Source organism: Cataglyphis hispanica, chromosome 3 (genome assembly GCF_021464435.1).
Source record: "Cataglyphis hispanica isolate Lineage 1 chromosome 3, ULB_Chis1_1.0, whole genome shotgun sequence".
NCBI lineage: Eukaryota > Metazoa > Arthropoda > Insecta > Hymenoptera > Formicidae > Cataglyphis > Cataglyphis hispanica.
The window spans coordinates 7,668,909-7,693,425 of record NC_065956.1 but is presented as its reverse complement, the minus strand read 5'-3'; the positions used below and the strand labels follow the sequence as shown (position 1 = coordinate 7,693,425).

Here is a 24,517-nt window from a genome sequence, read left to right as displayed (position 1 = left end):
GTCATTAATCGCTCTCAAAGCGATTAACCTGCTACATTCGAAAACACCACTAGTGTCATCTTTGTAATTTGCTGGAAGACACCCTCTCATTTTTTTTTATTATCCATCATACAATGGACAACAAATTGTCTTGATTTCGGTATTCGACTTTTTCGGATCGAACAATATTCTAGGTATTCGTACATCGTGATTATTACTAATGACAAGTCGGTAATTTTGTAATGAACAGCTGTCTGTGATTTACGATATAAGGTTAACTCTTTTCTTAACATTGTTTGGACCTTCCTAAGAGAAATTGGCAGAATAATAGACTTGTTTTTAAAATGGAATAACAATCGGAAACAAAAATGATACAATAACATAAGTTTATCGGTATGCAAGTAAAGGAAAAAAGAAGTGGAAGTGTCAAAAAAGCCGAAAAATAACTATTCGGTTGATGGCACGTTAAATATTCTCTTATATAAAAAGAAAAATATAAGATTAACTCGTAGAAGCATATGAAAAATTGCGAGTCCAATTGACACATAATCACTTTAGATACAGTTGTATAGCTGTTATATGTAATCGATATAAAACAGCGAAGAAATCGAATGGAGAGCGCTTAGTATTTTCTCAATTATTAATTAACGATAGATTGCCGTATAGATACATTTGACAATATTATGCACTACTATGTATGCAATACAAATTATAATTATAATGTAAAATACTGTAATGAGAACTTCATGCTGTGTTACAAAAGAAAAATAGAAGAGAATACTTAATTGTAATTGAGCTTTGCAATTCTCTCTTCCATTTCTCACATCTTGGTTGAAGCAAAGGTATATTTTTTGTATTCTATTGCAATAAGTCAAAGCCTCTTTGAAGCTCCAATTTATTTAATTGCCATTGATTAATCTATCAACTGATATCTGCATATTATTAATATTTTAAAATATAGATAAAATTATTATATATAATTTTAAAAATCTATCTTCTCTAAATTATATTTCTATGTAGAATTTTATGCATTATTCTCAAAATTTTTTATGTAAAATTTTTTTTTACAATTTATTTTTGTAAAATGTATAGTGTGTGTGTTCTAACAATGACAACACCAATGTGCGAGGATGGTGGACCATTAAGGGAATGGGCACCACTTGCTGTCCTTTTACAACAGATACCTGCCAAAATACAAAATGGTATTTTTACACAAGATATTAATTTTACTTGCATCGCTGCACTTACTGAATTTATCGCCATTGGAACTAATCATGGGCTTGTTTACTGGTACAATAGAGAAAAACAGGATCTGCAACGATTACGTTGTGAGGTAATTGAGAATTTTTGATACTACTTTAAATTGATCTTTAATTAATTTTTATAAAAATATTTTTCCCTTATTTTCTCATAACAGAATATAAATTCCAAAATCACAAGCATACAAGTAATATCTACAGTCGATTATATGGTTGCTGTTGGCAATGAACATGGTGTTGTCACAGTTTTTCAAATTCCCAAAAGTCCACCTGATTCATTGCCAGACAGTTTAAAACCAAAACAGAAGAAACAGGTAAATATTTTGATTATATTAAAATATAGAAACGTAAAAATAGATATGTAATCTTTTTACTATTATTATTTATAAGGTGGAAAGGTATAGCATAAGTGGTTTACACAATACTGCGGTGACAGCAGTAGAATGGTCTAAGAATGGTATGAAATTATTTAGTGGAGATAAAGATGGTTTAGTGGTCTTAACAGAGATTGATTTTTATATGGTATGTAAATATTAAAAAATCTTCAGAATGTATTTTTTTATCTTTCTATAAATATGGCTGTCTTAATACTTTTTCTTTTCTTTTTTTGTAGCATTTATCTAAATCATCAAAATTATTAAATGAGAAATATTCTGTGGTACAATTGAGCTACCAACAAGGCTTGCTATTAGTTTCAACAACATTACGTACAATTTTGGTGAATAGAAATGAAAATGGAAAGGTGACACAAGTTGGCCAAAAAGAACGTAAAATGTTAGTTTAAATTCGAAATTGTTATAGGATTATTATTGGGGCAATTAAAATAATGTTTCAATACTTTAGACTAGGCAAACTAGGCGCGGTATTTGGTTCTCGACAAAATTATGTACAAGAATCAGTAATCTATGCAAGTAGACCAGGGTTGCGTCTATGGCAAGCTGATAAGATGGGGACTGTATTGAAAACACTCATATTTAAGGTATCAAAAGCTAATGTATATATTTATGAATATAGTTATATATATTAATCTTTTTATAATTTATTAAAAATATTCTAAATAGGATGCAGTTAGGTCAGGTCATACAGAAGTGGCGTTATTAAATCCCGCATCCGAAGGCTTGAGAAAGAATCGCGGTGAACCTTCGTTCGGCATTGTATTACCATTTTGTGATGATTTATTAGTAACATATTGTGACGATGTAGTCTATGTAGTAAATCCAAATACTATTGCAATAACATCGATCGTAAATGATTTACGGCGTGTTACCGATGTGGCTTGTACGAAAGACGAAATATTTATATTGGAAGGAGAAAGAAATATTTTGCGTATTGCCTATTACCCTGAAAATAATATTACTTCTGGTATGTATGTACATATATAAAATTATTATGTCTCTGAGATATATGTAATTAAATAAAAAATTTATGCATTTTAATCGTTTTGTAAAACATAGGAGAAACAAGCAATATGCTGGATCCTTTATTGTCATTTGCTGAATATAGTAAACCTGTTGCCAATGGTATACTAGGATTAACTTCAAAATTAAAGGAAAGTAATATAGTATCAACTATTCCATTTTCCAAAATCAACCCAACCAATATTATTCAATCAGTAGGGTAAGCAAAAGATAATCTGATTTTTGATATTACATCAGACTTGCTAGAATCAAAAAAATTAATTTTTTTTTTTAACATGAATTAAAAGTAATGATTCACATTGTAGCATTTTTCCAACTGTTACTGTTGGTACTGACGCTAATGTAATTGCAAATGCGGAAGAAGCTGTGGAAATACCTCCAATAGTTCCAATAGATTTAAATACTACACTTATAACGGATATTAACAAGATACCAGAACATAATGATACTAATAAAAAAAGAAATGTAGAAGATAAGAGCAATGATCGCCGGGAAATATTCCAAAAAATTGGCCAACAGGCATTCGAGGATGTTGTTTTTACGCCTGAAAGAAAACAGAAGAAATCTCGGATTAAAGTAGTGAATGAAAGCGAGAACGTCATATCGCCACATGATAACACTGATGATTTGTCAAGTAGTTTAGGTACTGATCATATGAACACTAACAAGACAACGACAACTTATTCCTCTTTAATGCAATTGAGTCTCGATGATGATTTTATATTGAAGTCAGATCGAGATTTAGAAACAATTCAACGAGATGTTGAAGATAAGGAAAAATTGTTAGCAGATGTTCTCGATTTTGACTTGTCCAAGTATATGACGAGTAGCCGAATAAACAAAGATGATTTGAATATATCTAATCATATTGATACTATAACATGTATCAATTGTAATGTACATTCCAACAATGTGATGAATGAAGAACAGGATGCGAACAAGGAAAACGAAAATATAGAACAAAGCGATCACACGGAAACCGAGTCGGGGGAAGAAGATGTTAGTTATCGCACCGAACTAAAACGATTAGAAGATCTTGGAGAATGCAGAAAGACTCTTTTACAAAGTAAATTGGACGATATTCCATCAACTCATAATAATTTCGTTGATATTCGGCAAATACCGCCGATGGATCGAGATGAACTAGAACATCAGTTTAATGGTAAGTAATTATTAAAATAATATAGAACATATGTCGTTTTTATGATTGACTATAAACTATTACAAAATGTTCTTGTGCTTGTAGCTTTGGCAAAGGAATGTGCCACATCCGTTATTCTTGAGGAAGAAGATTGGGTTTTAGTCAAAGATGACATACCTTCGATCACGATGTTTTAAGCATGAATTACTTCGCATCTTAAACATAAGTATACCATTATTAAAAAATAATAAATAATTACGTGATATGCATGACAACAACAATTAGTAAGTTTTTCGCTATTAATTTTTTTTTGGAATAGATGTTTTATTGATAAAAGGGTTAAATTTTTTTGGCTATTGTCAAATATCAACAATTTATAAATCATTAAACTGCACAAAAATATTGTTTCAAGTAATTCATAATTTTAGATATCACAAATATTAGGTATAAATAAAATGAATTATTATAAAATAAATAATTACAAAATAATACATCTAATCTTGGAAAATGCATAATTTGGAATTATTTCCACTAGCAGGCAAAATTATACTTTGCATATAAAAAAAAATTATCAATATTGAAAAATAATATTAATATTATTGCCTTAATATTTTAACATAAAAATTTATATTATTAATAAATTTGTGATTAATGAATATACAATCTTTCTTTCAAATTAACAATTTTATAAATATATAATCACCATATTAATGTATGTAAATATTGTGTTATTTAATATTTACTAAATTTGCAATTCGAATTATATATTGAGATGTACATCTAAGTTAATTGTAAATTTAGTAAATATTTATTAACTATTAAATAATTATACATTTTTTTGCATAATATCCTAGTGTTGTCAAACATTCCAAAAATGTGCTATTCACCTAGATTTAATATATTGTAAATTAATACATACAACAAATTTTGTATAAATTTATGTATTACACTTATTATTGGCGTCTTTGTATTATAAATTTGTAAGATTTAGCACATATACATATAAACAATGATTTAAAAAATGTAAGATTAAACAATATCTTTTGGCATTATTAACATATTATTTTGAATACATTGTTCATTTATATCTAATTTTGTGTATATATTTGTTTGTGCTGGGGAAGAGCAAAGCAGAAATGTATGTAAATATAAGAGATTTATATTATATAGCTCTGAAATAAATCGTTTTGTCACACATCAATTAGTATGCTGTAATATGTGAAAAAAAAAAAATAAATAAATTGTGTTAATAACACTAGTTTACAAATTTTGTACTTATTTTTGTAAGAAATGGAAACAACTTTTTTAGATGTATGTTTTGGGGCATTGAATTCAAATCTGCAAAGAAAATGGCCCATTATGTCAGGTTTTCAAGAAAAATAGAGTTGAATATCAATACACAAAATTAAAAGTTTGTAAAATTATTTATTCAAAGTTAAAAGTAAAAAATTAAAATTTTGTTTAAAAAATTATAACTTTTTTAACAAATAAAAAAAAAATTTTGTGCGATTAAGCACTTTTAATTTCGTGTATTGAATCTATGATTAAAATTTTTACTGTTTGCAACGGTTTCGCAATCGGATTGCATAGGACAATCGTTCTGCTTGATACTGCTTGACTACATTTAAAGACAAAGTGTGCCTGAAGTTTATTGGTACCTGTGACAAAAACATTCGATCTTTTTATATTAAAGTAATTGTATTAATAAAACAATGTTCAAACTTTTGATTGAGCCTTTTCTGAAGTCTCTTGCACACATCGCATTCGTCTATGAATTTTCAAAAATATTAAAACATGATTTTTTTTGGGGGTTTCAATCCCATTTTTTTCAATACCTGAAACCTGACGTATAAAAATTTCTTGATGACAGATTCGTGCTCAACGTTTAAAATTATCCTGAAAACAATATTCGAATGCTCTTACACAAAATCTTGTAAACTAGTGTAATTAGTAACAATACTTTTGTGCAATTATATCAAATAACTATGTTTCAACTAAAATAAAATTATAATTTAAAATTGTATTATATTATATTTATATTTTCCTATCAGCATAAAATGCAAACAATAATCATTGAAATCACACTAATTTATTATATCACTTTATTTACTGTTTGATAATTTACACAACATTTAAATATGTTTCTGTGTAAGTAGAGGATAATTTATTTCATTACTCCATAACTGACCTTGTTTAAACTGTGGTTTGGATAAGATCAGTATACTTTTTAATTTTACTAGCGACACTCATATCTACATATTTGTCACCTATTGAAACCACCATGCCACCAATAATTGTGGGATCTATTTTAGTAGCGAGTAAAATAGTTTGATCTTTCTTCAAGAAACCTTTTAAAGCTGACACCAGTTTGCCCTTGGTATCTGCATCAAGTGGTTTTGCAGTAATAACTTCGCACACTACTTCTCCTCTGTTAGCAGACATAATTATTTTATACAAATTGATGATTTGGTTGATTTTTGGCAGTCGGCCATTCTCTGCAAGTAATGTCAGCAGATTTGCAGTAGCTGGATTTAAGTTAATCTTACTTCCAATAGCTTTAAAAGCTTCCACCTTATCCCTTCGTTTTATCGAAGGATTCTTTACAAAGTCTACTAATTTGGTATCTGTTTTCAAGAGACCCTAATTTAAACAATTAGAAATTAACATTTAAAAATAAAATACAAATATAAATTTGATATATCAATATAATTTTCTGCTTATATAATTATACCTGAAAGGTGATCAAATCCTTTTCCACTGCATCTAAAACGTTCTGTTTGGATGCAGCTGAGTAAAGAGCCATTACATACCTGCCCTCTAATCCAAAAACTTGAATTGGAGGCTGTATTAACATAAGAAACAATATAAAAATCAATGCTTTCAAAAAGTTTATTAGAGTGCTTTATGAACTTATCAGCTAAAAACAATATGCAAGGATATATAAATCAAAAAGTCCATTAAAAAAATTAAATACCTTTACTAGCTGCTGCGCGACAGTCGATGAAGAAAAAGTTCGTACCTGAAACGAAAATTATTCATGTCACTGACAGATTGTTGTAAAATAAGTAGCGATATATCAATTTAACGAGTGATAAGTCTTTCAATTGTATATAAATTGTATATGAATATATTTTAATAGTATTAATGTGTGCGTGTATAAATAAAAAATTAATTTTCTATAATGTTACGGTGCACAGTTTATATTTCACTGTCTAAATGCATGTCTACTCACAATTATTTTACTAATAGACATTTTTACAAATTTCGCAGCAGTTCGCAGAAATGAGAAGCAAGGTATATAAGCTTATATATCACACACACATTATTATATAATGAATCCTTCCATTTACACGAATTGTAATGCAGGATTCACATTGCTTTCGACATCCGACATATTTACGATAACCGATGTCCAATAGAAACGTTTGTTTTCTAGGGATTCTAATTCTTTAGTAACAAAAAATTTTTGCAACTTCAAAAATTCTCTATTCGATAGCCAATTGCGTGACATTGAGTGCATCCAATAGCACGATCATTTAAATATACACATAAATCATATGGATAGAGTTCCAAAATTTACTGTCAGTACTGGGAATTAAAGTCAACAGTAAATCATAAATAAACAATAAAATATCATAAAATAATAAAAAATCATAAGTAAACAATAAAATAATGTACAATATAATATCTAACATGAGATTGTTGCGATTATTACACATTTTTGAAAAATGTGTTAATACATTTTCAACAACGAATATACATACGAAACAACAATATGGAAATTTTACTTTGCTGAAGAGATTATGCTCATCGAATTATTTAGATAAAAAATCGGATTTGTATCGTCAATTGTATGCAAAAATATTAGCATGTGGTCCCATAACACTCGCAGATTATATGAAGGAGATCTTGATTCATCCCACTGCAGGTTATTATACAACTAAAGATGTTATCGGTCAAAAAGGTGATTTCATAACTTCTCCAGAAATCAGTCAACTTTTTGGAGAAGTATGTAATTCTTATTATCTAAAATTATCTGAATATGTAATCTATTTATTATTTTGTATGTTATGTTTTAATGATTACATAAAGGAATTTACATAACTTTAATATTTGGAAAAATTAGGAAATATTTGGAATTTACATAACTTTAATATTTGGAAAAATAATTTCTTTTTATTCATATATACATTTATTTTAAAAAAATTGTTACATAAAAATATAATTAAATATTATTGATAGATTATAGCAATTTGGATAATCAATGAATGGAGGAAGATTAGCAAAGAATCTATTCAACTTGTAGAATTAGGTCCAGGAAGAGGTACTTTGATCAGTGATATGTTACGGGTATATTTGCAGTATTGATATTTACAAATTAAATAAATAAATGAGAAAATTATATAACTGCTTGTTTTTCAGGTATTCAAAAAACTAAATATTTTGAATAAGATATCAGTTCATTTAGTAGAAGTTAGTCCTGTTTTATCTGTGATTCAAGCAAAGAAATTATGCATAGAAAGCAGAGATAGTGAACTAAGAATAAATGAAAACCAAAAAAATTCTGTTACACATTACAGAGAAGGTGTTACAAAAGATGGAGTAAATATATATTGGTATCACACTATCAATGATGTTCCTAGAGAATTCAGTGTATTTATTGCACAGGAATTTTTTGATGCTTTGCCAATACATAAATTCCAGGTATGAGAATGTTATTACATTATTGTTAATACATAAAATATACATAAAGGGTAATTCTGACAAAAGCTATATTTAATTTTAGAAGACTGACAAAGGTTGGAGAGAAGTCTTAGTGGATATAATACAAGAACCTAAACAAGAAAAATTTCGATATGTACTTTCACAAATGCCAACAGCTGCTTGTAAAGTATATCTATCTGTAAGCATTTATTTATATTATATTGTAGCATTTAAATTCTGCAAACAATAAATTAATGTAAAAATATTCTTTTCTAGCCAAATGAGAAAAGGGAGCATGTGGAGGTAAGTCCACAGTGTTCCGTAATAATAGATTATATGTCTCAATTTTTATGGGAATGTGGAGGTTTTGCTCTAATAATTGATTATGGGCATGAGGGAGAGAAGACTGATACATTTCGTGCATTTTATCAGCATAAATTACATGATCCCTTGTTAAATCCTGGAACTGCAGATTTAACTGCTGATGTTGATTTTTTATCTATGAAAGAGATTGCAGAAAAAGATAATAGATTAATTACATTTGGTCCAGTAACGCAAAGAAAATTTCTGAAAAGCCTTGGTATTGATTTACGATTAAAAATGATTTTACAAAATGCTACTAATGTTCAAAAGCAACAAATTGAATCAGGATATCATATGATAACAGATGAAGATAAAATGGGAAATTGTTTTAAAGTATTATCTTTGTTTCCTTTTGTTTTGAAAAATCATTTAAAAAAATGGCCAGTAGCAGGATTTGAGACTCAAGATTAAATGCAATCTTGAGTTGCTTTTATATATTACAAAAATTTTGTGATATTATGATTCTATTTTTCTAATTATATTAACTATATAAATAATGCATATACTTATGTATATAGAGTGTGTATACATAGTGGATTATATTTATATAACATTGAAGAAAAAAAATTTATATGAGATTTGTATATATATGTTCTTGTATACATTTGTATTTATATATACATATGTATTTATATGGATATTATATGCTTGTGTTATCTTTCTGTTATATTTTTTAAACAAAATAAAATAATTATGTTAAATTCATATAAATCGAAATCTGAAATTTTTTCGAATATAATTACTTTTAAATATCGTCTGATTGCAAAGAATTGTGTTTTTTCCATATTTCTGTAAACTTTAGCATTTTTATTCTTTGTTCATCAAAACTTTGTCTTTTTGGTTTTCGCCATAGATTACAATCTATGTCCAGCATACCGCCTATTATTTCCTAGAATAATATGAATACATTGAAAATAAAATGTATTTAAATATTAGTTCGCATCTGCATTAAAAATTATAAAACTTTAGAAAGAAATAATTTTATTAACTATCTCACCTCGGCAAAATTCTTCGGAAACATTTCTTCATCTTCAATTACATGAGCATAACCGGGATGTGAAGCAAACTCTACCATAAAATATGGTAAACCATTTGGTACAGCATGACGTATATCTTTATCTTTTAAAGAAACTATTTTCTTGTTAATAGACCATTCAGTTTCGCATTCCAATAAAGCTTTCTATTAAAAAATCGAAGATAATATATATAATTTATTTTAAAAATTATAGTTTTTTTTTATTTTTATATATTATATACAGTAATGTATTTACCTTAAAATATATTGGTGCTGATTCACCAGTTTCTTTTGGTAATGGAATACACTGTAATTGCATATGTGAAAATTTACGACGTTTTTTATACACTTCAAAAAATATTGGATAAAGATCTTCTTTCATAAACATCTTTATCAATTCTTTTTTAAATTCCTATAAAGAAAAGCATACAATATTATTTTGCTGTAGAACAGCTAATTATTATAAAATTATAATAATTCATTATAATAATATTCGTTATATAATAAGATTAATTATATAACAAAAACTCACCTTGAGTCTATACCATACATCTTCATCTAATTGCAACTGACAAGCTACATGTTGTATAGGTGTCAATATACATTGACTAGTAGTCAAGGAAGTATAAGCAGGCAGACTTAAGCAAATCATGGAATCCATTGTAACTATCATATGCTTTAACATATTCTTCGAATCTAAGCACCACGAACAATTTTCCATTGAATTAGATAAATGTATGTGTTCCTTGATTGCATGCGAACGATCTCGCCTGTCTTGCTTCTCTTCAGAATCTGTACGTGTAATTTGTTGTTCAAACATATCATCTACATGATCTGCATTCTGTAAAAAGATATGATGGAAAATTTATTTTGAAAGTATCAACATTCATAATTTTAATTTACTCAGTGTATTACCTTAGCAACAAGTCTAGTAAATATCCTTTCATCTTCATTTGTGGATCTTCCTTTCTCTCGTTGAAACTGCAATGAAGATTTATGTTATATCATGTTAAAATCCTTTATAATCAGTATTAATCAATTTAATTACTTACCATTTCTTGTAAGGAATATTTATTATCATCTGCAAAATAGCATACTCTCGCCAGAGACATGTGTTTCCACAGATTTCTTCTTTCTATAATTTTCTGTAAATTGCTTAGATTGACTCCTGGGTAGAATTGGTCTTGCAATACCTAGTATAAAATTTCATATTATTTCTAATAATAGCCAAATTTTTATATTTGAAAAGAAAACACGCACCTTTTGCATCAGTTTTTGTAAGAATCACAGTTTCCTCTTGTACATTAGTCTTATTTGTTGCAGAAAGTTTTCTTGCCTGCTCTAATTGCGCTTTAAGCTGAGCTGCTAATTCCTAGATAAATAAAATAATTCTGATAAATATGAAACACATATTAAAATAAATTCATGTAAAAAGAACAAATCATAAAGATAGTATAATAGCATACATTATCACCCATTATTTCAGCCTTAATAATTCTTGCTCCTAATTTGTTCATTTCTGCTTCTGTTAAAATTTCAATATTTTTGTTTTTATACATTTCATTTATGTTACTAATATTCTCTGTTTTAGTTTCTTCCAATTTCGATGATTCAATTAACCCAGATTCATGCTTTCTAATATTTTTGGGTCTACTAGTAGAACTATGTGTAGTTTGTTGATAATAATTATCACTATCTTTCGGTCTTTGAAAGCTTTGTTTTTGCTTTACGTGACGTGAGAAATAGTCAGGTATATTATATTTTCCAGTACGTTCTTTACTTCTAGATCTAGATCTCGAGCGATTTCTTAATCTTGAACTTGAAATTCCATGTGAATTTTTGTTATGTCTACTAACATTGTAATATTTTTTGAAATATTTATTCTGTTCAGTATTTGACCTTTTTTCTGCATTAATTATCATGGATTGTATAGTTTCTAGAGACTACAAAGAAAAATTTATTATTTATATTATTAATAATTAATTTAGAACATTTTTATATTATGTTTTAACTTACACCCCAACGTTCTGTAGCCACTTCTTCTAAAGTTTTACCATCTCTATGAGCTTGTTCCTCAGCACGTCGAAGACTTTTTTTTAACCAGTTTGCATCCCAAACTTGTGAATTATCAAATCTTCCTGGGCTAATTTTAGGTAATCCATCACCTCCATCTTTCCAGTATGGATTTAACTCTCTGTCGCTTTGGCCTGGTTTATCTAGGAGATTTCTGGTTTTGTCTTCCTCTTTCGTATTTAATTTTTGTTTTTTTATATCAGATTTTGATAAATATGGAAGGAAACTTTCCACATTCATCCATTCATCTCTTTTAAGCGGTTTTGCTTGTATTTCATTATCAATAGAATTTTCAATGTTATATGAAGAGGTTTGATCTTCAATTTTTTTTTCCACCCATTCCAATTTATCACTGTCATCAGTTTCCTACAAAATATATTGTATAATTTCTACATCAAAAATATAAATATTAATTATCAATTATAAACATTTTGATACTTACACTACTTGAAGATGAACTTCTTCTTTTTTTATGTTTTTTGTATTTTTTTTTATCAGTTTTCCTCTTTTTAGACAAAGATTTTTTGCTTGATTTTCTATGCACAGATGAGATAATATCTTTATCACTAGATGTTACCTTATCAATTTGCAATGCATTGCAAGCGGCTAATTGTTCCTGAATAAAGAAATTACAATCATATAATGTAGAAATATTTATTAATATTTATTTAAAATATATTTACTATATTAACAATTATATATTCATATGTACTTATATAAAAAGAAACAAGTTGGCAAGTGACAATTACCATAATTGCAAGTTTTACACAACTTGTAAATTATAAAAAACCTCTATATTTTGTAATGATTTAAAAACTTTTTTGATCAATGTAGATATTTACGTGTTCCAAAAAATCTTTTTTATTTTATAAATATTTCTAACATATTTAAAAAAATAACACTTTAATAGGTTAGATCTGTTTACGCTGTTCAGTCCACTGTCCACATACACAATGCAACCAGACACACGTTTGACGGTCAAGCTTTGATCGCGTAATATTGAGTCGAGTAGTTGAAAAGTGTTTTGATTTTCAAAATGATGCAATTTGAAGAAGAAGGCGAAACGTTGAAAGACAAATCTCGCTGTGCAAACATTCGCGCTGATTTAAAAATGTGTTTGCTCCAAAGTAACTGCTGCAAAATTGTAAGTAAACATGAATTAGTCACCGTTATAACCTAACAACATACATTTTTATGTTCATTATGCGCGCATAAAACGCAACTTTTATAAAAAGTAAGATTAGTTTATATGAAAAATAAGATGTTTTATCCTCTGGTAGTTTTTTATTTTTTGTTCAATGTAATATATAAATATCAAGTAATAATAAGATATTCATTGATAACAATTTCTATAAATTTCCATTTCCGATTTTCAAACAAGCCATTTATAAATTCAGAATCATGTAAATTAATGTAAGTACGTTATTTTATTTTTTTTACAGTACAAGCGTACTCCTAAAGAATGCCTTAGGACACATGATGGCACAGTACCCGATGAATGCTTTGCCTTACGAAATACATTTTTTGAGTGTAAACATTCTATAGTAAGTATAAATAAATTGGCATATTAAATTGCAGATATTAGTGAAAGAAATTAATATTTTTCTCAGACATGTCTATATAAGATTTATATGTATTTATGTAGTTTATTTTTCTTTTTTTTATCTTTTCATAGATTGATGGAAGAAGGCGGTTTAGGGGTCCTAAAGGATATTAATTGTCTAATGATATATATTTATGTATATATTTATATATAATTTATGTATATAATTATAATATATGTATATAATTACATACATATAATTTAATAAATAATTGTTTTTCTTTGATTATAATTAAGAAAAAAATATTTATATAAATATGAACAAATAAGAAAATGCTGGTGTAACTTATTAATGAGAAATGAACTATAATATTAGAAGTGATTTATTATTATCTGTTATATTCGTTGTGTATACATGATTTAATAAATCTAGCATACAAAGTAGCAATGTATCATCAATATCATACAATTCATTGTATTTGTTTATGTTTCAAAGAAATTCTCTCTTTGTTTTGTTTTCTTCTAAGATAATCCTTGCCAGATTTAACTGAAAAATACAATGCTTTGTATGATAAAGTAGCAAAGCTATCTTAAAGAGACATACTCTTCTATATAGAGTATAAATCTGTTTTGTAGACAAACAAAAGATGTATTTCTTCTTAAAAAACAAACAGTCCTACTTTAACTCTTTCAGTATTTTAGTGCCATATAATGCAGATATTAATTTTCAATCTTATGAAAATATATATGACAAAACTGATTTTTTTTCATAAGGATACTAAATATATAATAAATTACATACATATATAGTCAATAAAGATGATAATACAGCGAGAAAGGAAAAGGGTTTTTATATAATAATTAAATAAAATGAAATTATATAGAAGAAAGAAGATAAGTTTTTCATATTTATTTTATTACTGAAAGAGTTAAATGTGATGTCCAATCTTTTTTTTCTTAATATTAAAATTTCTTGTATATGCCCGCGGAATATCGTGTAAAATTGAAACATATTTCGGTATGATATAATAAATATATGCAATAAAAAAATGCGAATGTAGTAGCCAAATGTTTTATTAGCGTAGTTTAATTATAATTGATGTTTCTTGTTCTAATGATGTACATATTATAGACTGGACACCATGGTGTGACTACCGCTTTATGCACCATATCTCACAATTACGCTTTTTTATCGCAATGAATCGTAAACACGAATGTGTGTATCGAACATGACACGCGTATGATCACAGTAAAATCGCGAATTTTCCTTACTTTCCATTTTTTTTTCTTATAATTAAGAGTATCTTGTTCCACTTTGTATTCAGCGAGTACGAATCCAGCGTATGATAAGTACGCCATTGCGTCGTCGGGTAATTACAAATCTACTGAGTGATGATCACGCCTGCGTAATCATCCTAGCTATTGTCTGTATGCAACACAAGCGTATATTGGCTGTATTATTTTTTTTGTACTACAATGCCAACTCACGCTACTCTTCCACTCTTTAAAATGGCTATAGGCACCTAAAAAATGGGATTTGTATAAGCTTTTCCCGCACATACCATTATTCTATTCTCATGTCTTTCCAATAGAGAGATTACACTGAATGTGGATAAAGTATGGATTTAAATAATAAAAATAAAATTGTATCAAGTGTAAATAATTAAAATATATATATATATATATATATATATATATAATTAAATTTTATATGAATATTAAATGAAAAAGAAAGATCAAAACATTTTTTCCTAAAAAAGAATCTGCATATACTTAACAACTTCGTTTATTGAAAGATGAAAATTACGTTTAAATTATAATTTATACAATAAAAACAGTATCTTTTTATAATTTTCTAAAAAAATAATATTATAGTTAGACATGAAAGTTTGTTAAATTTTTTATTTTCTGGAATTTATCCACATTTGCATATGTCGATCAAATTTCGCGAGCGTCAATAATCCGCGTATATGAATATATAATATCAAATATGAAGATAATCGATAAAAGGTTTTTTAAATTACGTTCTATCGGCCTTCAAAGTTCCACTATCTGTATCTAAGTCACCTAAATTGATTTCAATAGTAGCATTTTCAAGAGTAGATTTCAAGAAGATTTATCTTTCATTGTGATATATACGCCACTCGCTCAAATATCACAGTTTATCGAGTATGATATGTAATTGTATGTAGCGATTATTCGATAGTTACCAATAATATAAGAAAAGTACGTTGCATATATTGTTATGGTAATGTGTGTGTGTCGCGCGATACCATAGGGCATAGGGTAACCAAAAGTCTTTATTCGGTAATATGTTATCTGCATGTCGGCGCATAAAATGTTCCCAGAAAATTAAATGTTGAGGATTGTGTCATTTGTATATAATAGATTATTTCTTGGATATCTGTTTTGCATTAAGTATATTGCGATACTTTCTGCAGCCTACAATTTTATTGCTATTTATTCTTTGTATCTCCATTTCGTTTGGTAATCATATTCGGACAACGCTCGTTTGATGATGAACGAAATAGTAAAGTCGAAAAATACAAATAGGTCCAGTGGCGTATCTAGTCGAGCATGCTGTTTCGTCGATATTCGACAAGATTTATCTAAAGCGTATACGAAGTTGCACTTCTTATAATAGATAGTACGATAGTAGAAATCACAGTGTCTCGTTTGTTAGCGGCATTTGCGACGATATATTTTACAATTCCTGCAAAAATTAGTATCGTGCCTTTTCTTGGCAGCCACTATGACTTGGATTGCGTTTCTGCAATCAAAATGACATTATTAATATTGAAAATATATTGGAATATCAAAATTTATTATTTTCAATCACAAGTAAAATGTAAAGTAAAGCATTAAAATATGATACAATACCGTTTCGCTTAGATTTTCCTGTGGAGAGATGCATGTAATGCAATTCGAAACAATACTTCTCGCAGATTCTAATAGCTGGGTAAGGAATCAGAAACACACGGAGGGTCTGTAAAGCCCGATGTGTCCGCACAGGCGTGCGCGAAGTGCCGGTAAAAGTATTGCCGCAGCGGATAAATTGTCTTGCAGTTGTGAGCATTCGCAGATTAACAGATACATCTTGTCACCTTGCGATGTCGATTTGTGTAAAGTAATCCGCCTCAGACCCACCGATTTTGGCAAGTATCGATATATCATCCGCGCACCTACAAGGTATAATACAAGGTGATAAATAATACTTCGATATAGTTCCACAATAAAACAGAAAGTAATTGCTTCTATACCTATACAAAATATAACCACGATATATGAACATATATAATAGCATTTCGATAAATTAGAAAAATTTTTTATCATTTTATATAGATTTATAATTTTTAAAAATTCTCTTAAGATAAAATCAAGCATTGCTAATATAATAAAAAATGACAAGAAATATAGTATTCATTTACCTGTCCAATAGAGCCAATTTTGTTCAAATTTAAGACCATCATCACCTTCAAAAACTTTGAAAATCGATACTATATAGCCGGTGGACGGAATGGGTGGTCTTCCACCGGGTGGTTCGAGCGGCGGTCTTGCGATAGTTGCTACCTCATTGAATAGATCCAATGTGTGATTGGCTGCATATCTGAGATCTCGGGGATCGAACTTACGTAAAGCCGCGCATTGAACTTCATTGTAAAAATCCATGGGATCCGTATTTTGCTTGTTTATTAAATAATATGTGATGAACGGGAAATCCGCTGAAATGGATGAAAAATCTCAACTAAACGATCTTAAAAAAGACTCTTTTACATGCTGTCACACATTCTCTGAACCCCATGAGATATTCTAAGAATTTTACGTACCGTTCTTCTCCATATTTGTAAGCAAAATACTTTGCGACGCAGAGGGTGCTAACTCGGCGACTAGTTCTGCGGCGGTATCGCGTTGTAAAACCAATGGACGAGATACTGGAGATTCAATTAAGGGATCTAGAGGCTCCAACGGCGTCATGAAATGCGCGAGAACGCATTGCTTCGGATCCTCGACCTCGAGAACCGATAAAGGACTACCCGGTCTTTTTTTGTCGGCGACAGGAGCATGCTTTGAATAAATAAAAAAGTCACGAAGTAAAATTATATATTCCTCGAGACAATATTTCATTAGACAATTTATCAAAGAATTTAAAACGATTTTTTATGATAAGTAATAGTGTATATATATAAATCACAGATAAATATATAGTTTTTTATATTAATTTCAAACAAAATTTACGAGAAATTGATTGGATTAGACAGAGATGCTCCTACATTTTAAAGTCCTTTAAATGTTTATTAAATAGAGATATAACAGAGCGAAAGAGATATATATATTAGGGGCATAATAATAGTTCTTACCAATTCCATAATCTATGATCTTATTCCTTAGATATAGAAAGATAGGCTCGATATTGGCTATACATTTGAAAGCGAGAGAGAGAGAGAGAGAGAGAGAGAGAAAGAGAGAAAATTACGTGTTACTTTTCCGCATGTGTTCCCCTTACATTAGTGAAAAATAAGAATATACTCACAGAGGCCTTGCCTCTCTTTCTTCACGCGATCTCGATCTAATATATAATATAAAAAATACAAAAAATTATATTAAAAATCTAGTTTTATATATATTATGTTTATGTCTAATTTTTTCGAAGCATTTCAAGTATCTCTGCACGTGTGGTGACATCTTCTCGCTGATTCGCGACATTACCTCACTTCACTTCGCTCGTTTCGCGTCGCGAGGGGTACCAACCGTGTAGATCTCCGAGAAATTTATCGTCATGAAGTTGCCATAAATTTCAAATTTTCGGTAAACGAAAAGTTACGAGCAGTAACGAACGTTGCAAGTGTCGGACGGGGTAACGGACGTTTCTTTGCGGCTCGCGTTGATTTATGCGTTTCGAGTGCGTCGCGAGTGCGAAAAGTCCTCGGGAACGATGCGATAAAGAAACGGGCGAGTGCCGAATCGCCATAATCGACGAGTCGCGTGATCGTAATTAGCCATACGCGAGTAAAATCAAGAACAAAGGACAGCATAGTGATAGAGCTGCATAACGGATATTGCTGCATCCGAAAAGACGTTAAAAAAAGACAGAGTATACTCAAATATCGGTTTAAAATAACCGCAATCATCGTTCTCCGCAATCGTAATTAAGCACTTTTTCAATTAGCATGTATTTATTACAAGTATTCGAAGTGATAGAGCTGTCGCCGTGCTCCGTTCGAAGATCAGTTTACCGCGTCGTATACAGGGTGTCCGGAGACAATCGCATCATCCCGTGTGCAGATAGAAGAAATAAAACTGAGATGAAAATTCCTTTATTTTTTGATTTTCTGTAAATAATTATAATTATTCCCAAAAAAATCAAAAAATAGTAAAGGAATTTTTTCTCCAGTTTCGCCAGCTCTACTTGTGTACATGGGGAGGGGATTGATGCGATTGATTCCGGACACCCGGTATAACGGATGTACCGTGCAGCGGTCATTGCGTTTCGCGTTGATTTATATTGGTCGCGAGTGGAATAAGTTGTCGGGAGTGCCGTGAAAAGTTAAGTGCGAGTATCGAGTCGCGACAACTCGATCATATGATCATGATTACTCGCGTTTTTCTGATCAACGCGCATGTATATCAATCAGTGTCAAAAACAGTGGAAGGGCGCTGTCGCGCACATCGAACTTCCGAGAATCAAAGTCGTGTCGCGTTTCGTATGTGTGTGTAAGTGTGCGCGTATATATAAAGCTACAAGAAATCTATTTCGCATGATACATTAATTTAATATATTCGTGTGCGATAAAGTGAATCATTTTTAATAAGTGAATAGTGAATCGCAGTCAATGGGACGAGTATAAAAGTGATTAACGTATTAAAGCGATTTATGCTTAAAATTGAGTGGGTATCTACACGATTGAATGACGTGAATTAAGTGGATTATATGGATTATGTGGATTACGAGAGAGGCAGCAGCGGCAACGCATCGACCGGTGAGAGAGTTGATTAATTATTTTATAATTTTTTTTTAATATTGATGAACGATTGCTGAGAATTAAATATAATGTAATGATTAAATTTTTTTGTAATTCAATATCAATCTCTTTTTCTCTTTATACAATTTGAGGCACATATTACTGTATGTAAATAATATTTGCTGACTGAACAAGAAGGAAAATGCAATATAAAAAAGCGAAATATTCGCGCATATCATTATAACGATATGCTATTTATTTTGAATTTTTTTCTCGGATATCAATGACATTTTACACCTTTTTGATATTTGAGGTATATATTTTTGAAACAAAAATTAAAAATTTAGTAATATTAAATAGGCCTATAAGAAATGCTAAATATATTTTGCTAAAAATATTATTTATAAAATGATGAACAATGAAAATTAGTAAAAAACAAATTTCGGATAAATATAATATTAAAAAATTCAAAAACGGTGAAATCATAAAATTTCCATCAAAAATTAAAACATTATGTACTAAAAATAAAATGTATAAGAATTTAATTAATTAATGCGTTTTTTAAGCTAAGAAACAATTAATTTAATAGTAGTCAGGAATAAAAAAAGCTCTATTAATTCTAATATTTTCGTTACATCCATATACATGATCAAAAAATTTCCAACAATTGACCTCGCGTTTCGTAACAGCACAAGATATATTCTAGTTGTTAGATTTAAATTTATGATAATTAAAATATTTAATGTATTTATTTTTAATATTTTTATATAAAAAGCAGAATAGAAATTTTCAATCGTTTCTGAGATTTTTTATCTCATACATACATATGTATTGAAATATATATTCTTGATATTTAGTAAATTCTCTCTCTCTTTTTCAATATAATAAATAACTCGATAAATATGTATGTATATATAAAATAAAAAAAATATTTTAAAACTCACCGGTACGATGTGTAAGGGCGGAATTGTGGTACACAGCGTTGATCTGTAAAATATAAATATATCCAAATCATATATATAAAGCAGTGTCTAAAATAATTAATATTACAATATACATATAACTATTGCTTTCATTTGAATATGTCATTCTTTAAACAGATATTTAATACAAAAAATTATCTAATATTAAACACATTTTTTTATAATCTAATTGATATACAAAAATTATCTAGATAATAATTATAAATCTCTTAAAAAATTGAGAAATATTTGATGCATTTTTCTGTATATAAAAATATTAATTATGAATATGTTATTAAAATGTTTCACTTATTGTAAGGTCAATTTTAAGAAAATTTTTTAGACGCATTATATGGCATAATAAAATGATCAATGTCGCAAAGATGGAGCAATATTTTATAACAAATAATAAAATTAAATGTCATACATTTCTCACCTGATAATTGTCTCTGCCATCGTTCAATATTTTCTAGAGTTTGCTCTTTCTCTCTTATTTATCCCCTTTTTTTTTACTGCTCTTTTTATGGCACTCGCGAAAATACTATTAATTATGATCGCACGCGCTAATTAGCAGAATACGACGATTGCGTGGTATTTTATACATTCTTGATGCACGGTTTATTATATATAGTTAAAGATAAGCATCCCTACGATATGCAATATTTGACAAATATATTAAGTATTGTTCATCGATTGTTTACACGATCATTGCGATCGATCTCACTCGAATAAATTTCACGGAACATAATAAATGTTTTGACAAATTAAAACGGCCTATAAATTAATAATACGCGCTTGATAAATAATTATTACGTAATTTATATAACGATTAAATTTATTAATTAAACGCAATACTTCTTGATCATCCATTTTTCTTCTCCCACACTTTTTATTCTTTCTTTTTTTATATTCCTACGCTGGTGTAAGATCTATTTTATACTGAATTTTGCTATAACAATAATACTATAATATACACTTTATATATATATATATATATATATATATATATATATATAATATTATATATACTTATATAATATACTATATAGTCATACTAGCTTACTGTGTTTCCGCATTAAGTGTATATAATATTATATAATGTAAAGTTTATATTGTAGTAAGTATCGCAAAATTTGATGTTTGTATTTTGCAACGTGTAGCGCATGTAGCGCGCAGTTGTTAACACAAAGTCACCTTGTTGCCATTCGTGCGGTGACACTCAAGCAAGCACGTAGTGACATAAGTTTCGTTCCATATACATATTTATATCATCGAAATATGATAGTATTACGAAATGCTTGAAATATAATCATTACTTACGTTTATTTTAATCATTATTATAATCATTATCAGTTCACTCGATCAATAATTAATTCCTGCGATAAACAACACGTAAGAATTTTGCGACGACGGCTATTTATCAAAGCATGTATTTCGTTCGATGTTTTTTTTTTTTTTTAAATAAGTATAAATAATAGAGAATGACAATTTTAAATTATTATTTAATTTCTATATTTAAGAAAATAATGATTTTCTTGAAACTTGAATTTTTGAACATATTTTGCATTGTATTTTAAATTTTAATTTAAATATAATTATTTCGAATCTGGAAAACACGCAGTAATACACGTAGTAATAGATTATTAAATCGAAATCGAGTAAAGAAAGCTTGTGACATAACGATTATTAATAGTACATGTATTTCGTCTGATTCACATGTTCGAATTGTGTCGGGAAATATTGAATTTTGATTGTGTATTTTCGGACGCATTTTTTAATTGGCCATTAACTCAATTCATATAATGTTGCACAAATCAATAATCAAATATCGATGGTGTGTAATTCTCAGTCATTGATAAAATATTACGGGTTCGAGATGAATAAATAATCGAGAAGCATTATATCTAATTACGCATATTTGCTATTAACATAATAAATTAACGTAATAAAAATTTATTAATCCCTTACCATAAATTTGTTTATATATTGTTATGGTTCGTTAAAACATATATTTTGCGAGATTTATTCGATCGCAATCAGTCGTGCAAACTATATAATTAACATATTTTCGATTATAGCGCGAGCTTTATATTTTGCTTAGTACGCGCGATCGTAAATAACTGTTTTTGCGTGTAAAAATTGTGAGTATAATGAAAGAGTCAGCGAAGTATAAAAGGATAAATAAGGAGGTGCAAGCTCGGGAAAGCATCGGGCAACGATGGAACAACCGTAAGGTGAGAACTTTTGTAACTAATTAATTATTTGTCGTAAAAATAAATGCTCCATCTTTGCGGAAATGTTCTATTTTGTATTATTATGTGATATATGCAATGAATGTAAAAATATTTTTAAATTTTGTTTTATGACAATTGATACATTTAATAAAAGATATTCATAATTTTTATTGAAGAAAAATATAAAAAATATTAGACAATTTTTGAAGAGGTAATTATAATTATTATTTAGATTATTTTTAGATATAAAAATTAGATTATTATTTATCATATCTTATATTAATTTTTTTTTTTCATATTAGATAATATTTTTTTATTAAATATTGGTTTAAAGAATAAAATAAATTTAATTGTAGATGCAATAATGTATATTTCTTAATATTAATTATTTTGGACACTGCTATATATATAATGTGGATATATTTTTTTATATTTTACAGATCAACATTGTGTGTGCTACAACTCCGTCATTGCGCATCGTACTGGTGAGTTTTGAATTATTTTTTATTTTATATACATACCTAAAATCAAGATAATCAATTTGTTGAAATTATATCAGATGTATTGTAACATACTGATTTATTCAAACACTATTAGAATATTTTATCAGCATTTCAATTAATAAAATTTGCTTTTAAATCTTACAAAAATAAGCATTGTAGGTAGATTTACTTCCACAAATTCGGAGGTATTTTTTTCTATAAAAGACGCATGTATATATTTCGAGTTTAAACAAAATGAAGATAAATTTTTTGGTCACTCACTGGCACACCCGCTGGTAAAAAACGTTCGAGAGAAGCGAGAGGTATGATGAAACAGTCACGGTCCAAAGTGGCCAAGGAAATTGGTTCGCCTCGTGGTGGACTGTTTCCAGAGACCACGAGGGGTGTGTAAGTGCCGGAAGCACGGTTACCACTGAAAGATACCTGCTAAAATGATAATACAATTAGAGAATTACATTGGATGTACACACATAACACGTGCTAATATTCGCAAGTAACCGTTATGTATCGTAAGAGACTGCTCTCACATCAGTTTTGTGCACAATTAATATTTCGTACGATATTATTCAAGTTTTTGCAGAATGTGCATAAGATCAGTAATTAGATAAACGTGCGAAATATTGTTTAGAACATATGTACAAAATAAAAATACATTCAAGTCGGCCCATTAATCTTAATTAATATCTACAGTGACTTTGGTTGTAAGATTTAATTTGATTGTAAGAAAGATATTTACTTGATTTTTTTTGCAATTTGCAAATCAAGGTAAATAAATAATATATTTTGTAGTCTAATGATTTATTACGATTATTATGTTTTATATATATCATCAATTTAATAAAGCAAGAAAAGTCTGTTAAAACTGTTTTATATATTGTAAATGTGAAGAAAAAAATCTTATAAATAAGATTTTTATTTAAATATCTATATTTAATATTTTATATTATAAGTACATTTAGGCATATTACAGTTTTATAATTCAATTTGATGATAGAAATATTTTTATATAAAAATTTTGTATTTTTTATTTAATACATACTCAACACATAAATTGAAAGCTAAAAATTACTTCAGAGCAGCTCGCTTACAACCGGAAGTTACTAGTACATTCAACTAAATGGGTTAAAATTGTTTTTTTTAATTTATTGCAAAATTGAATTTTTTTTACAATTAATAATCGAATATACATCTGAAAATATTTATATTCTAAAATTTATCCTGTAATCTTATACTACATATAATCTAGTATCCTGCAATAGTGATATGATTATAAAAGAGGGAATATGAATAATGACTTGATAAATTTTATAAAAGATATTTTTTGTATGTGTGTGTGAGACTGCATATAAATATGTGTTAAAAG

At 28.4% G+C, this 24,517-nt stretch overlaps 7 protein-coding genes across 14 annotated transcripts in view; 4 read left to right on the top strand and 3 right to left on the bottom strand.

Moving 5' to 3' along the window:
• The first annotated feature begins 1,087 nt into the window (after window positions 1-1,087).
• On the top strand, window positions 1,088-5,818 carry LOC126848354 (WD repeat-containing protein CG11141). Its single transcript, XM_050589177.1, has 9 exons — window positions 1,088-1,312; window positions 1,397-1,552; window positions 1,629-1,760; window positions 1,852-2,012; window positions 2,082-2,217; window positions 2,300-2,600; window positions 2,693-2,855; window positions 2,962-3,818; window positions 3,903-5,818. The coding sequence occupies exons 1-9, from the start codon at window positions 1,088-1,090 to the stop codon at window positions 3,992-3,994; spliced, it is 2,223 nt and encodes a 740-aa protein (XP_050445134.1). The 3' UTR covers window positions 3,995-5,818.
• Window positions 5,819-5,882: 64 nt separating this feature from the next.
• LOC126848355 (ATP synthase subunit O, mitochondrial) lies at window positions 5,883-7,167 on the bottom strand. The gene is made up of 4 exons (XM_050589179.1): window positions 7,030-7,167; window positions 6,772-6,816; window positions 6,529-6,639; window positions 5,883-6,437 (listed from the first exon to the last, which is right to left on the bottom strand). Exons 1-4 carry the CDS (start codon window positions 7,048-7,050, stop codon window positions 5,991-5,993), a joined length of 624 nt encoding a protein of 207 aa, XP_050445136.1. The 5' UTR covers window positions 7,051-7,167; the 3' UTR covers window positions 5,883-5,990.
• A 210-nt stretch (window positions 7,168-7,377) lies between these two features.
• Window positions 7,378-9,276, top strand: LOC126848157 (protein arginine methyltransferase NDUFAF7, mitochondrial). The gene is made up of 5 exons (XM_050588810.1): window positions 7,378-7,805; window positions 8,040-8,147; window positions 8,220-8,501; window positions 8,584-8,700; window positions 8,778-9,276. Exons 1-5 carry the CDS (start codon window positions 7,470-7,472, stop codon window positions 9,273-9,275), a joined length of 1,341 nt encoding a protein of 446 aa, XP_050444767.1. The 5' UTR covers window positions 7,378-7,469; the 3' UTR covers window position 9,276.
• A 333-nt stretch (window positions 9,277-9,609) lies between these two features.
• On the bottom strand, window positions 9,610-12,839 carry LOC126848136 (CWF19-like protein 2). Its single transcript, XM_050588761.1, is given in 12 exon segments — window positions 9,610-9,753; window positions 9,862-10,044; window positions 10,136-10,291; window positions 10,412-10,720; window positions 10,795-10,860; window positions 10,932-10,974; window positions 10,976-11,072; window positions 11,140-11,251; window positions 11,346-11,822; window positions 11,896-12,318; window positions 12,395-12,568; window positions 12,702-12,839. Coding segments are annotated over 12 exon segments (2,187 nt in total). The 5' UTR covers window positions 12,705-12,839.
• LOC126848195 (cytochrome c oxidase assembly factor 5) lies at window positions 12,809-13,939 on the top strand. The gene is made up of 3 exons (XM_050588879.1): window positions 12,809-13,096; window positions 13,395-13,496; window positions 13,628-13,939. The coding sequence occupies exons 1-3, from the start codon at window positions 12,989-12,991 to the stop codon at window positions 13,667-13,669; spliced, it is 252 nt and encodes an 83-aa protein (XP_050444836.1). The 5' UTR covers window positions 12,809-12,988; the 3' UTR covers window positions 13,670-13,939.
• A 612-nt stretch (window positions 13,940-14,551) lies between these two features.
• The window catches only part of LOC126848152 (uncharacterized), a 29,873-nt gene continuing 19,907 nt past the window's right edge, over window positions 14,552-24,517 (bottom strand). For 7 of the 8 annotated variants that reach the window (XM_050588793.1, XM_050588788.1, XM_050588794.1 and 4 more), the window contains 5 exons: window positions 23,416-23,580; window positions 17,323-17,560; window positions 16,924-17,217; window positions 16,376-16,677; window positions 14,552-16,265 (listed from right to left, as the gene is read on the bottom strand). In XM_050588793.1, coding sequence (XP_050444750.1) covers window positions 16,463-16,677; window positions 16,924-17,217; window positions 17,323-17,560; window positions 23,416-23,580 — 912 coding nt within the window. In that variant the 3' untranslated portion in view covers window positions 14,552-16,265; window positions 16,376-16,462. The remainder of the gene's footprint in view (window positions 16,266-16,375; window positions 16,678-16,923; window positions 17,218-17,322; window positions 17,561-23,415; window positions 23,581-24,517) is intronic. The other variant, XM_050588792.1, reaches the window with a different exon arrangement.
• Window positions 19,449-24,517, top strand: part of LOC126848139 (delta(14)-sterol reductase TM7SF2) — an 83,909-nt gene continuing 78,840 nt past the window's right edge. The window contains exons 1-2 of the mRNA XM_050588767.1: window positions 19,449-19,473; window positions 23,092-23,136. The gene's annotated coding sequence lies outside the window, so the exon portion shown is untranslated. The remainder of the gene's footprint in view (window positions 19,474-23,091; window positions 23,137-24,517) is intronic.

Bases quoted from the DNA above. Each gene is read 5' to 3' on its own strand.
- LOC126848354 (XM_050589177.1), top strand. From the start codon at position 1,088: ATGACAACACCAATGTGCGAGGATGGTGGACCATTAAGGGAATGGGCA. The intron at 1,761-1,851 runs GTATGTAAATAT...CTTTTTTTGTAG, and splicing joins CAGAGATTGATTTTTATATG to CATTTATCTAAATCATCAAA. The intron at 2,856-2,961 runs GTAAGCAAAAGA...TTCACATTGTAG, and splicing joins AATATTATTCAATCAGTAGG to CATTTTTCCAACTGTTACTG.
- LOC126848355 (XM_050589179.1), bottom strand. From the start codon at position 7,050: ATGTCTATTAGTAAAATAATT. The intron at 6,817-7,029 runs GTGAGTAGACAT...TTTTCGTTTCAG, and splicing joins TGTCTATTAGTAAAATAATT to GTACGAACTTTTTCTTCATC. The intron at 6,438-6,528 runs GTATAATTATAT...TGTTTAAATTAG, and splicing joins AGGATTTGATCACCTTTCAG to GGTCTCTTGAAAACAGATAC.
- LOC126848157 (XM_050588810.1), top strand. From the start codon at position 7,470: ATGTACAATATAATATCTAACATGAGATTGTTGCGATTATTACACATT. The intron at 8,148-8,219 runs GTATATTTGCAG...CTTGTTTTTCAG, and splicing joins TGATCAGTGATATGTTACGG to GTATTCAAAAAACTAAATAT. The intron at 8,701-8,777 runs GTAAGCATTTAT...ATTCTTTTCTAG, and splicing joins CTTGTAAAGTATATCTATCT to CCAAATGAGAAAAGGGAGCA.
- LOC126848195 (XM_050588879.1), top strand. From the start codon at position 12,989: ATGATGCAATTTGAAGAAGAAGGCGAAACGTTGAAAGACAAATCTCGC. The intron at 13,097-13,394 runs GTAAGTAAACAT...TTTTTTTTACAG, and splicing joins AAAGTAACTGCTGCAAAATT to TACAAGCGTACTCCTAAAGA. The intron at 13,497-13,627 runs GTAAGTATAAAT...ATCTTTTCATAG, and splicing joins TTGAGTGTAAACATTCTATA to ATTGATGGAAGAAGGCGGTT.